Source organism: Leptodactylus fuscus, chromosome 2 (genome assembly GCF_031893055.1).
Source record: "Leptodactylus fuscus isolate aLepFus1 chromosome 2, aLepFus1.hap2, whole genome shotgun sequence".
In the NCBI taxonomy this organism is placed as follows: Eukaryota; Metazoa; Chordata; class Amphibia; order Anura; family Leptodactylidae; genus Leptodactylus; species Leptodactylus fuscus.
Genome location: NC_134266.1, coordinates 142,126,224 through 142,139,262, shown reverse-complemented (window position 1 = coordinate 142,139,262; position 13,039 = coordinate 142,126,224). Strand labels below are relative to the sequence as shown.

At 42.8% G+C, this 13,039-nt stretch overlaps 1 protein-coding gene across 2 annotated transcripts in view; it reads right to left on the bottom strand.

The window, feature by feature from the left end:
* ULK2 (unc-51 like autophagy activating kinase 2) overlaps window positions 1–13,039 on the bottom strand; it is a 77,514-nt gene that overhangs the window by 55,809 nt on the left and 8,666 nt on the right. For both annotated transcript variants that reach the window (XM_075264753.1, XM_075264754.1), the window contains exon 2: window positions 11,668–11,760. In XM_075264753.1, coding sequence (XP_075120854.1) covers window positions 11,668–11,760 — 93 coding nt within the window. The remainder of the gene's footprint in view (window positions 1–11,667; window positions 11,761–13,039) is intronic.

Sequence of the window (13,039 nt, the reverse complement as noted above, 5' to 3'; positions counted from 1 at the left end):
ACTGAAGCCTAGAGAGTAAAGGCTGGATATACATTTTGGGTACATTCATGGGAACTACAGAAATTCATAAGTTAAAAGCACACCAGAAGTGAGGAGTCCAACTGTGTCCACACCCCTTCACAGCATCTAGACAAACTAATGTAATATTCTAACATAATCTAAGATATTACAAACTGGAAAACCATAAGTAACATATCGTGTGTCTGAAAGCAATTCCACACTTCTCTGTTCACTGCATGTTATTTCTTCTAGTGACACATTACATTATATGTGGTGGCGGAGTGACTTATGTTCAGTTGTGGCTTTCCAGGCCTAATGATTTTAGATGAGGAAAACATATCCAAGCTTATGACCTATTGTACGACTCTTCACTGAACAATCATCTGTCACAACGCCAAGATTCCTGGTATTCCAGAGACATAGAGGGAGGCTGTACAGTTCCCAAAATACATCATGAGTTATGACCACACAAGAGGGGAGGAGAAATGCTTGTATAACTGTGTTTTGGGATACATGAAGAATGACTCCCACATAATAAGCTATGGTAGTTTATAATAGTAAGGCACTTGGTGGCCTACACAATATTAGGCAGCATGTGACAAAGGACTTTTTTTTTTTTTTAATTCAATCTTTATTAATTTTTTCAAAGTACAGAGAACAACAACAGTACCATAGGCAAAATAAGAGAACAGCAGAGAAAATGAGCATAAGACCAAAGACCATGACCATCCATAGAATAACAGCTGTCCATGGTATACGAAAAACTGTCAGGACCAGGCCCAAGCGCAAAGATGCGCTTCAGCATAAAAAGGCCAGAAATAACAATATCAATATAAAATTTGAAAATAGAGAAAGGTAAAGGAGGGGGGTGAGGCAGACGGGAGGGTAGGAAGGAAAAGGTAAAAAAAAAAAAAAAAGAGTGAGGGGGGAGGAGGGGGGGGGAGATGAGTGAAAAGAGCAAAATGAAATGAGTCGCAAACCAGAAAAAACTCCAATATGAAAACAAGTAAAGTCCGCGCAACCATCTGGAAAGAACATGGCAAACGGAGCTATCAACTCTCAGCAGAGGCCGACGCAGCACCCAGGGATTCAGAGCAACTCGGTGGAAGTTGCCAAGTCGCCGGTAACTGTAGCACCTCTTCCTGCACCGGCATCCAAGAGGGAACAGTGATAGGAGGGATGTTCAGACAAACTTCTACCACTAGATGGTTACAGTCTCACATATCTCACAGTCACTGTATATACATATGTATCCTTTATGACAGTGTATAGCTGACATCATACAACTATAACACATAATTATTGTCTACCGACTAAGGCTTCAGAAGCTACACAGTTGAGTCCCATTATTATGACCCCCATGAATGAGTGACGTATCGTGGGCCGGCTTGGTGGGTATAGAAGTTCCGAGACTGATGTGTGTTCAGGAAGGCTCTTTATGTTGTCATGGATAAAGTGCAATTTGTCAAGTTGCAAAAAGGGATGCTTATTAGCCCTCAGGCAACAGTATTTCGCAAACATTGTGTCAACCCTTCACCTGCTGCTGTGGTGAAAGTGTATTATACGTGGACAAATGGCACCATTGTGAATAACTGACAAGAAGCCTGCAGAGCACCAAGGTCAATTAAGGTGAGAGATAAACATCAGCTATGAAGGTGTGCGAGGGCCAACCGACACGCTACAGTGGAGCAGCTCCCTGTGAAAACAACCCAGGGGGCTACAAGACACCTGTCTAAAACAAAGCAGCTCTGTTGCTTACGGGGCTGCAGAGCGGGCAGCTGATCATTGCACCTAACGTGTTGTGTTTCGTGTAAGAGTTTTCAATGAAATGGAAAGACGGCGCTCTCAGGTCACAACAGGATTTTATTCAAAAAGACAATGATGCACGACGCTAAAAAATCGCCGCGTTTCGGGCACACCTGCCCTTTCTCAAGTGCGTAACTAATTAGAAAATAGATAAAACAAGTATTCACTTCAACGTTTTTTTGGCCAGAGAAGTGAATACTTGTTTTATCTATTTTCTAATTAGTTACGCACTTGAGAAAGGGCAGGTGTGCCCGAAACGCGGCGATTTTTTAGCGTCGTGCATCATTGTCTTTTTGAATAAAATCCTGTTGTGACCTGAGAGCGCCGTCTTTCCATTTCATTGAAAACTCTATCTTCCCTGGCCTTGGCCGGTGTCCATCAGACGTGCTGCCTCCTCCACCTGACGGTAAACCCCAAACGTAGTTGTGAGCGATTGTCACAACCTCATCAGGTGAGAGGCCATTTGGTCCTTTTAAATCTTCTGGTTATTTCCACCAAAATTTATCAGACATTCTACACTATATAGTGTGCTCGGTGTCTCTTTTGTTTTTTATTCGTGTTTCGTGTAAGAGCAGACATCTGGAGACTACATGACAGCCCTATTAGACATCAGACAGCCATTGGCATTTTCAGATTAAAATCTAAAGCCCTTGGCTAGATTGAAGCTGGCCATACACAAGATTTATGTAGTCGAAACCCACCCATTTCAATGTGCTCAGCCAAACATCTAATGTGTATGATGTCCTACTGACTAAAAATAGTGGCTTTTGCCCCTCTCCTGTACATGTGCTGTTGAGGGTGCACAAACAAATAGGGTAGTCAGAAGAGACAGATGTCAGCCAGAAGAGCCTTCGGCTAACAGATATCTCATGTGAATGGTTGGCTCTGCTAACCAGACCAGCTATTGCTGCTCCTAAAGAGGTTGTCCCTACATTAAGAACCAGTTGATATTTTTGCTCTACAACAAAGCTATTTTAGTACATACTGCACATGGCAGACTGAGACAACTGTATTCAAGGACCTCGCAGTGTTGCCTTTTCAGATGTAAGGCATAGACACAAACTCAAAAACCATTCATTTGTAGCACCAAAATTTTTCATAACACTATACAAATAAAGTCATCACTTGCATTGTTCCCTGTCCCCATTGCAGCACACAATAGAATTTTCAAGTATGGGAAAACATACAAACTCCATGTAGCTCTTGCCCTTGGTGGGATTCAAACCAAGCGCTGCAAGGCAACAGCAGTAAAACCAAATACAGACAATAGATTTAAAGGGATCCTATCATTCACACACTATTTTTTCTAGGTACCACGTCGGAATAGCCTTAAGAAAGGCTATTCGTCTCCTACCTTTCGTTGTCTACTCCGTGCCGCCATTCGCCTACAATCCCGGTTCTTGTCGGTATGCAAATTAGCTCTCTCGCAGCACTGGGGGTGGGCCCCAGCGCTCAAACAGCACTGGGGGCTTCCCCAATGCTGCGAGAGAACTCTCTCTAGCACCGCCTACATCTTTGTCAGGAGCGTCCTCTTCAGCCTCTTCTTCCAGCGGTGGCTTGTAACTTCTAGGCTTCGGGCAGAGCAGACTGCGCATGCCCACAGGCCACGAGAAAATGGCCGCTTACAATACTATGCAAGCATTTTCTCCTGAGGAAGACGGAGGCGGCGCTGGAGAGAGTTCTCTCGCAGCATTGGGGATGCCCCCAGTGCTGCGAGAGAGCTAATTTGCATACCGACAAGAACCGGGATCGTAGACGAACGGTGGCACGGAGAAGACAACGAAAGGTAGGAGACGAATAGCCTTTCTCAAGGCTATCTCAACGTGGTGCCTAGAAAAAATAGTGTGTGAACGATAGGATCCCTTTAAAAACTGGATGGAAAATAAGGCACGTTACACAGTGAGAGTTTTCACAAAATTGCAGTTTACAGTTCTCAAAAATAGGTTAACTAGTAAAATGCTGAGCAGAAGTTGGCAGAGGACAAAGCAAGGACATCTGGAGTCATCTGCAGACCAGACAAGAGTAAAGGAAGAAGTTGAGAGACTGTCTACATATGAAGTCTGGGTTAAAATAAATAAATAAATGAGAGGGGAACGTTATGGAAGGTCTCTGGCAAAATGTCATCCCAATAATCCTAAACTAGTGATAGGATAGATGCAGTCTGATTTTCTGGTAACCTGAATCTGTGTGCTTTCTATGGTCTGTCCACTCTTATCCACGCAGGGAGAAGTCTACATATTCAAGTTACAAACTGAAAGATTACATATAACTAAATGAGGATGTTAAAGGGAGTCTCTCACCAAACCCAGCATATCAAACCAGCCCTGTAGATCAACTGATTCAGGTGACCCTAACAGAGTTTTCCCCTTGTGGATTGATTGCTGAAATATTGACACAAGTCAATAAGAAAATGTGCTCTTTGGAGAAACAAGGAGGGTGGTGTGGTCCCAAATAGTTAAGTAGCAATGCTTTCCATTGTTCCAAAGAGATCAGTTGCTCATTGGTAAAAATCTATCTTGGCAACTGAGACACTAATGTAAAAGGGTAAAACACAATTTGATAAAAATGACCATATTATAATAACCTGTCTTATCTACGTGGCTGGGTTGACATGCTTTGTTCTGATGACAGACGCTCTTACTCCTCTTCTTCCATTTACCTTTTGTTTACTTCTCTGTTTTTTCCGCCTTTATATGTAGTCATTCATGTACACTTATGTACTTATAAACATATCTATATACCAGAGATTGTTTGGATATTGAATTGTGCTCACAATTGTCTCTTCATCTTTCATACAGCCTGGGGAATGGCAGTATTGTACAAAATGTTGTGCTATATTGCCATACATGCACCAATTTTGAAATGAATGCTCTATATCTGAATCTATTACCGCACGTAATATTTTGCAGCTGTTAGCATTATATGGATCTCAGTATTGTTGCAAATAAACCTACTAGCAAGCTCAAAAGAGAAGTTTTAGAGCACTGTCCCATTTCTTCCTACAAGTTACTGTGTCTGCAGGGAGTACAGCTAGTTCCCTTGGAAAACTGCACCCACCATTACCAAAGAGAAGCGTTCTACTTGTCTACTGAATAAACGCATCCACAAAAGGGAGTTTTAAATATACTGTATAATAATGTTGAAAGACAAATTACAACACTCAGTGTCAGTTGTTACAGGGTTAACCAATTATTAAAGGGATTACCTTCACAGCATTGCGTGGCATCTGTTTTATCAAAGGCAGAATAATCCTCTTTACGGCATTCATTTGCATTTCGAGCACTCAGAGGTTTATCATTACAGCTTGGCTGCACTGAGCAAAATACTGGCTCAAGGAGCTTGGCGAATACTAAAATGATTACTTTTCAGCAATGACACCCAGCAATAATCGCAATGGACACCATAAATTATAGATTTATGTGCATGTACATTACTACAGTTTATTCGAAAAGTATATCAGATAGATAGATAGATAGAGCAATTCAATAGAGTTTTAAAACACCTGCTCTCAATAGAAGTCATAAGGATAGGGGCCATATGGTGGCTCAGTGGTTAGCACTGCAGCCTTGCAGCGCTGGAGTCCTGGTGTTCAAATCCCACCAAGGGCAAAAAAACATCTGCAAGGAGTTTGTATGTTCTCCCTGTGTTTGTGTGGGTTTCCATCCCATATTCCAAAGACATACTGATAGGGAAAAATGTACATTGTGAGCTCTATGTGGTGCTCACAATCTACATTAAAAAAAAAAAAAAGTCAGATGGATAGAGCGAGCCTTTTGGCTTAATCTCAAGTAAAAACAGCTGCTTTCAACATGTATCTTAAGATCGAAAATTCAATGGATGACCTCAAAAACCTTTGCTAGATCTTACAGGAGCAGGAAATTTACTGTTTTAGATGGTATATATGGATTGTCTGCCATGCTATAAAAATTCATGTATTCCACTGCTAAATTCTGGTAAAACTGGCCTTGCAGGATAACTCAGTACCTGTTGTCCCAGCTTCATGCTTATAGATTCATTTTCACAGAATTTTTTTGTTTATATTGATTTCATCTTCTTTTATACCACATGAAATTTCCAATATCAGCAATTTTGAATAAGGTCTGTCAGGCAACACAAAATAAGAAAGCTTATCCAGCTTTTTGCTGCTAACATACAGTGAGATGATATCTTTCCTGGCGCTGTACTGCGAGGGTCCATTCTCCCTTTTGTATAGAATGGTGAACACGTCTAAAAATTCTAAAAAGTAAAAGTAGTTGCCGTTATTTAATCCAATAATATCACACCCTGTCAGAGAGGTAACTTGAAGCACCCAGACCCCAGTACTGAATCTGTAAGAGACCCCCTAACTATATTGTGTCATTTATAATAGTATATTGTTATGTGGCAGAGGGACATCCACAGTCTCCCCTCATGGTCCAGTAGCAACTGCTAACGCTGCACCCCATATAGCTACACCCTTGAACCCAGTTTGTCTAGATAAAGGGAGCCTTCACACGGAGTTTACTCTCCGCTCATTCAGACATGTAAACATGTGTCAAAGTGACCGCTGTAAAACACAATCCCATAGACTTCAATGTGTGCTGGTTTTACGCGCGCTACACATTGAAATCAATGGGTTTAAAAACCTCCCATTGATTTCAATGTGTAGCGCACTTAAAACCGACACACATTGAAGTCTGTGGGATTGCGTTTTACAGCGGTCACTTTGACACGTGTTTACGTGTCTGAATGAGCAGAGCGTAAACTCCTTGTGCAGGCTCCCTAAGAGGTATTTCGGTTTATAAAAATGAAAATGGTTCACTGTATAACAAAACATAATTTGTACCTCCAATATACTTTATCAGTCAATAATTACTTTCATTAACATTCAATTGTGTATTCCAGTACATAAGAAATTGTATATAACAGCACATACAATTTGTGAACTTTGTGTTCTGCAACCAGTTTTACAGAAGGAATACATGAGATATTTGTTTTTTTTGCTGGACATATATACCTTAAAATGTCCAGTGCTTCTAATAAACAAATAACAGACAGCACAGCATTACCAGATAGAGATAATGTTTGCTTCTGACATTTGAGAATCCTCATTACATGCTGACACTGTCTAACAGGTTAGAAAATCTCTCTGCAGTGAACCTGATCCTGCAGGTTACTATTTGGGAGATGTTCACATAGCGTGCACCTCATCAATTAAGTCTTGCTTGCGCTGCATAAAAGTACCCAAAGTGTGCAGGTATTTCACTGCACATAGACACTGACATCCATAGTACACGGTCAGCAGCACAGATCAATAGTAAGGGCCCCTTCACACGGAGGATACGCTGGCTGATTCTGAACGTGTAAACGTTCCGAATCAGCAGCATTTAAAACAGGTCCCATTGCTTTCTATGGGAGCCGGCATACGTGCGCTCCCCATAGAAATGAATTGGCTGCTTTTTCCCATTCATTTCTATGGGGAGCGCACGTATGCCGGCTCCCATAGAAAGCAATGGGACCTGTTTTAAACGCTGCTGATTCGGAACGTTTACACGTTCAGAATCAGCCAGTGTATCCTCTGTGTGAAGGGGCCCTAACTTCACTAAGAACTTCAAATGTAACAGGAACCCAAAGGAAGGAGAGTTTGGGGAAAAAAAAAAAAAAAAAAGTTAAACTACTCAAGAATAAAAGAAAACTGCAGCACGAGGGGAACCAAACACTAAAAGACCATCAGAAGACATGTAGCACCTAAATTTGAGATGAAAAAAAAAAATATATATATAAGGAGAATCTAATTAATGTGAGGCACATGGAGTTACTGAAACTAAATAAATAACCCCAAACGCCTGACATTAATAGGCAGAGTAACTAAAGGAAGGGCCCTGTGTGTGTCACTTTACTGTAGCTTCCTCTCCTCCATACAACAGACATCTTCCATAAGACACAATGAATCCTGGCCACTCATCTGCAGGGTAGATGCTAAATCCTAGTGTGCTAAAGGACCTCTGATGACGTCATGACCATGTGATCGCATACCTCCCAACTTTTGAAGAACTGAAAGAGGGACAAAATGTGCGGCGCGCGTAGCGTGCCACGGCAAATTTAGCCCCGCCCACTTTTGTGTTGACTCCGCCCACTCGTTAATTTTTCATGTGCCCGCACACAGTATAATCCTCCTACAGTCACACGTAAATTATATGTCCCCCCTCTATCTCTCCCCCAGTTTCATATACACCCTTCATCTGCCCCCAGTTTCATGTCCCTCCATCTCTGCCCCCAGATTCATGTCCTCTCCATCTTTGCCCCCAGATTCATGTCCCCACATCTCTGCCCCCAGATTCATGTCCCCACATCTCTGCCCCCAGATTCATGTCCACTCCATCTCTGCCCCCAGATTCATGTCCACTCCATCTCTGCCCCCAGATTCATGTCCCTCCATCTCTGCCCCCAGATTCATGTCCCCACATCTCTGCCTCCAGTTTCATGTCCACTCCATCTCTGCCCCCAGATTCATGTCCCTCCATATCTGCCCCCAGATTCATGTCCCTCCATATCTGCCCCCAGATTCATGTCCTCACATCTCTGCCCCCAGATTCATGTCCTCACATCTCTGCCCCCAGATTCATGTCCTCACATCTCTGCCCCCAGATTTATGTCCCTCCATCTCTGCCCCCAGATTCATGTCCCACATCTCTGCCCCCAGATTCATGTCCACTCCATCTCTGCCCCCAGATTGATGTCCCTCCATATCTGCCCCCAGATTCATGTCCTCACATCTCTGCCCCCAGATTCATGTCCCTCCATCTCTGCCCCCAGATTCATGTCCCACATCTCTGCCCCCAGATTCCTGTCCCTCCATCTCTGCCCCCAGATTCATGTCCTCTCCATCTCTGCCCCCAGATTCATGTCCCCACATCTCTGCCCCCAGTGTCATGCCGTCCTCTCCATCTCTGCCCCCACTGTCATGCCGTCCTCTCCTTCATCTGCCCCCAGATTCACGTTCCACCTCCACATTAAACTTACCTTCTCCTCCGCTCCCTCGCCGCTCTCTGCCCGCCTCTCTCGCTGACACATGCGGCTGAAGGAAGGAGCTGACACAGGTCAGCTCCTCGCTTCGCCGCTGCGTGTCTCTCTCCCTGACACATGCGGCTGAAGCTGCTCGTGTGCTCGCTTCGCCGCTGCGTGTCTCTCTCGCTGACACATGCGGCTGAAGCGAGGAGCTGACCTGTGTCAGCTCCTCGCTTCGCCGCTGCCGCCGGCTCCTGGCTTGTACATCGCGTCTACAAGTCAGGAGCCGGCGGCAGCGACGAAGCAAGGAGCTGACACAGGTCAGCTCCTCGCTTCAGCCGCATGTGTCAGCGAGAGAGACACGCAGCGGCGAAGCGAGCAGCTTCAGCTGCATGTGTCAGGGAGAGAGGCGGGCAGCGGCGAAGCGAGGAGCTGACCTGTGTCAGCTCCTTGCTTCAGCCACATATGTGTTCAACTCAGATCTGCGTCCTCTGGACGCAGATCTGAGTTGAAATCGGGACATACCTCCCTCCAACCGGGACCGCGGGACATGTCACCCAAATCGTGACTGTCCCGCGGAAATCGGGACGGTTGGGAGGTATGTGATCGGACTCTGGTGTGGACGGAGCTACTAGGATTTAGACTCAACCTTATCTGCAGATGTTACATACCAGTGGCTACAGGACCTTAGATGACATCACATGACCTAATGACAAGCCAATCACAGAGCAGTAGCACTAAAGGACCCCCCCCTTCCAGTTTTCTGTGCTCCGTGGACCCTGACTTGTGCATAAGCTGAGGAGAGCTTTCACAGCATGAAAAATATGCTGAAAAAGTCGGCTTATACTCGAGTATATACGGTAGATATATTTATTATCATACATTTATCTATATAAAGCTTGAACAGTAAATTAAACCCATTTTTGTACTACACTTCATTAAATGACGGCCACAAAGCATTGTAACAGACATAACGCCATACCAGTTATACTGTTATGAACCACACAATAAAATTAATGCAATATTTAACATGAACATTAAATGGTGTGAATAAAAATGTCACAAATGTTTATTTAATTAGTAACAATCTGGGGTTGCTATTATCATTATATAGCGTCTGAATACAGGTAGCTTTAACCCCTTCCCGACATGCGCCGTAATAGTACGGCACGTGTCGGGTCTGTAACTATGGCGACCGCCCGGGAGCCGGGCGGCCGTCATAGCCGCCGGGTGTCTACTGCTTTAAGCAGTAGACAACTGGCTCTAATGCCTCCGATCGGTCCCCGGACCGATCGGAGGCATTAACCCCTCCGGCGCTGCTGTCAAAGGCGCCAGAGGCGCCATTTTCCCGGCGGCGCATTGGCGCCGCCATTTTGGCAGGGATCGCCGGCTCCTGGAGCATGCTCCAGGGCCGACGTCATGTTGCCATGACAGCCGGGAGCCTTGTTAAAGGCTCCCAGCCGGTCTGCAAATTCTCTCTTTTGCAGGCTGGTGTATGCAGCCTGCAAAAGAGATGATAATTTTTTGCAATGCATTAGCATTGTAATGCATTGCATTAGTGATCAGACCCCCTGGGGTTCAACACCCCTAGGGGGTCTAATAAATGCAAAAAAAAATAAAATAAAAAAAAGTAAAAAAAAATATAAAAAAATATAAAAAGTATTAAAAGTTCAAATCACCCCCCTTTCCCTAGAACAAATATAAAAGTAGTTAAAAACTGTGAAACATATACATGTTAGGTATCCCCGCGTCCGAAATCGCCCGCTCTACAAATCTATAAAAATATTTTTCCTGTTCGGTAAACGCCGTAGCAGGAAAAATAGTCAAAAGTGCCAAACCGCCGTTTTTTCACTGTTTTGATTCTGATAAAAATTTGAATAAAAAGTGATCAAAGCAATAACATTTCCCGAAAATGATAGAACTAAAAAGTACACCCGGCCCCGCAAAAAAAGACACCCTATGCATCCCCGTACACCTATGTATAAAAAAGTTACGGCCGTCGGAATATGGCGACTTTTAGAAAAAAAAAATTTTAACACCGTTTTGGAATTTTTTTTAGGGGTCAAAATGTAAATAAAACCATATAAATTTGGTATCCCTGGAACCGTACCGAAACACAGAATATAGGGGACATTTCATTTTGGCTGCACAGTGAACGCCGTAAAACCAAAGCCCGTAAGAAAGTCGCAGAAATGCATTTTTTCTTCAAATCCACCCCATTCTGAATTTTTTTCCTGATTCCCAGTACATTATATAGAATAATTAATGGTGGCATCATCAAGAAAAATTTGTCCCGCAAAAATTAAAGACCTCATATGGCTCTGGGAGCGGAGAAATAAAAAAGTTATGGGGTTTAGAAGGAGGGGAGTCAAAAATGAAAAACGAAAATCAAAAAATGCCATCGGTGGGAAGGGGTTAAAGGACCGAGCCTCTTGAAAAGGCTCCTTCCAAAAGCTACCATTCTTGAACCACCCTGTGAAGGGCTCTCCCAGGGTCACATTTTTGGTACTTTTATTGTGACTGGGATTTTATGTGGGCTGATGAAAGAACTTTTTTTCGTATTACTTTATACATTACATTTTTCCTTTGTATGAATTTTGCATATGAATGTACAAAATCTCTCTTATCTTTAGTGCAGTGTGGGTAGCCACGACCTTCCATTCTCTGGATTTTTTTTCCTAATGTTTTTAATGGAGTAACAATTGACTATATTGTTCTTCATAAAGATTAATACATGTTTTGTTTTAATAATGTATATGCTTCATTCTTTGGGTGGTGGGCACACATGTAGGTAGTACTGTTGTTGTTGTTGTTAAGCGCCATCCCATTTGTGGACTCACTTTGTAGGTTCATGACATGAGTAATGAACTTTACCTTCAAAATTTTTATTTCTTTGCCAAGTAGGATCTGCGACTTTGATAAGTTCTTTTTATTGATGCTTTTAATAGCCACCTCCCAGTCTGTTTTCTAAAAAGAAAAAAAACAAGGTTTAAGAAACTTTTCTACAGAAGCAAAAGCAATGCAATAAAAGTAATAATAAATTACATTTCATGTTGCCCTGCTCTGAAAACTTGGCAGCAATCGCCAAGCTGTTTGCCAAATCCCTTCAAGACAACTGTGCCCCGTCACTGGCATGTATTTAGACAACAAATATTATTAACACAACTACGTTTCACACAGTGATGACGTGACAAAGTAATATAAAAAGATAAATAAAGGAAGCTCCTTAAAGGGATATTCTAACCAAGGACTCATAAGATAAGGTACATTCACAGGACTCACAGACATTACAGGAGGTGCCATGCTGGTTCTATGGTGCCAGGCCCCTTCAATCAGATAACAGGTGGGTTCATCAAACATAAGCATAGCATAATTAAAGGCAAGGAAAACCCTTTAAAGCTGAGGCTCAACCTTGTGGAAAAGCAGCTTTTTTGTTGAGATGTTTCTGTGTTTTTTTTCCTTTAGCCAAAGCCAAGAATGGCTACAAAGGGAATGGGAAATATACAGGAAACTCTGGGAATGAGCCATTCCTGTTGTAGCAATCCTTGCTTTGGCAAAAAAAAAAAAAAAAGTTACATTTCTGTAACATGGGGCAGCATGTTGTATAATGGGTCTTTCCTGCCTCGGTCATGATTGGTCCTACATGACTAGTCGAGCGGCAGTGCTCTATACTTTATGTAACTTCCATAGAAGCGAACAGAAGACACAAACAGTAGAGCACAGCTGTACTAAGTAGCGATTTGTGCTTTCTGTAGATCCCTTTCACTACTATGGGAAGTGTTGTTTAGCTACTCCTATAAATTCCGCCCAGGTGGTTTAGACTCCTATTTTGTTCTCGGCCATGGCATAACTCTTCAACTCTCTTGACATCATGGTTATCTTCATCACAAAACACAATTTTGAATTATAATTCTAATTATGTTGTGTACAGTGTTTTGACTGCGACCCCAACTATAAACAATGAGTGTCTTATGGTTAAGCAATATGCAGATAACAGCTTTTTAAAGGAAGCTTTAGGAAGGTATCTCCATATAGATCAATGACTAGTTTTCTATGAAACCTAGAGACTTACTTGGGAATAAAGCTAAACCACAACATCTCTTCCTATATGTGGAACTATAGTGAAAGTTTCCCTTTTTTTATCAATAAGAACTTATTTGCATATCCTTTCCTAGAATTTCTAATAAAGCACACATGGTCTTTTAGACCTTACATACCGTAAGGTGGCCAGCAAAGATCACATCTC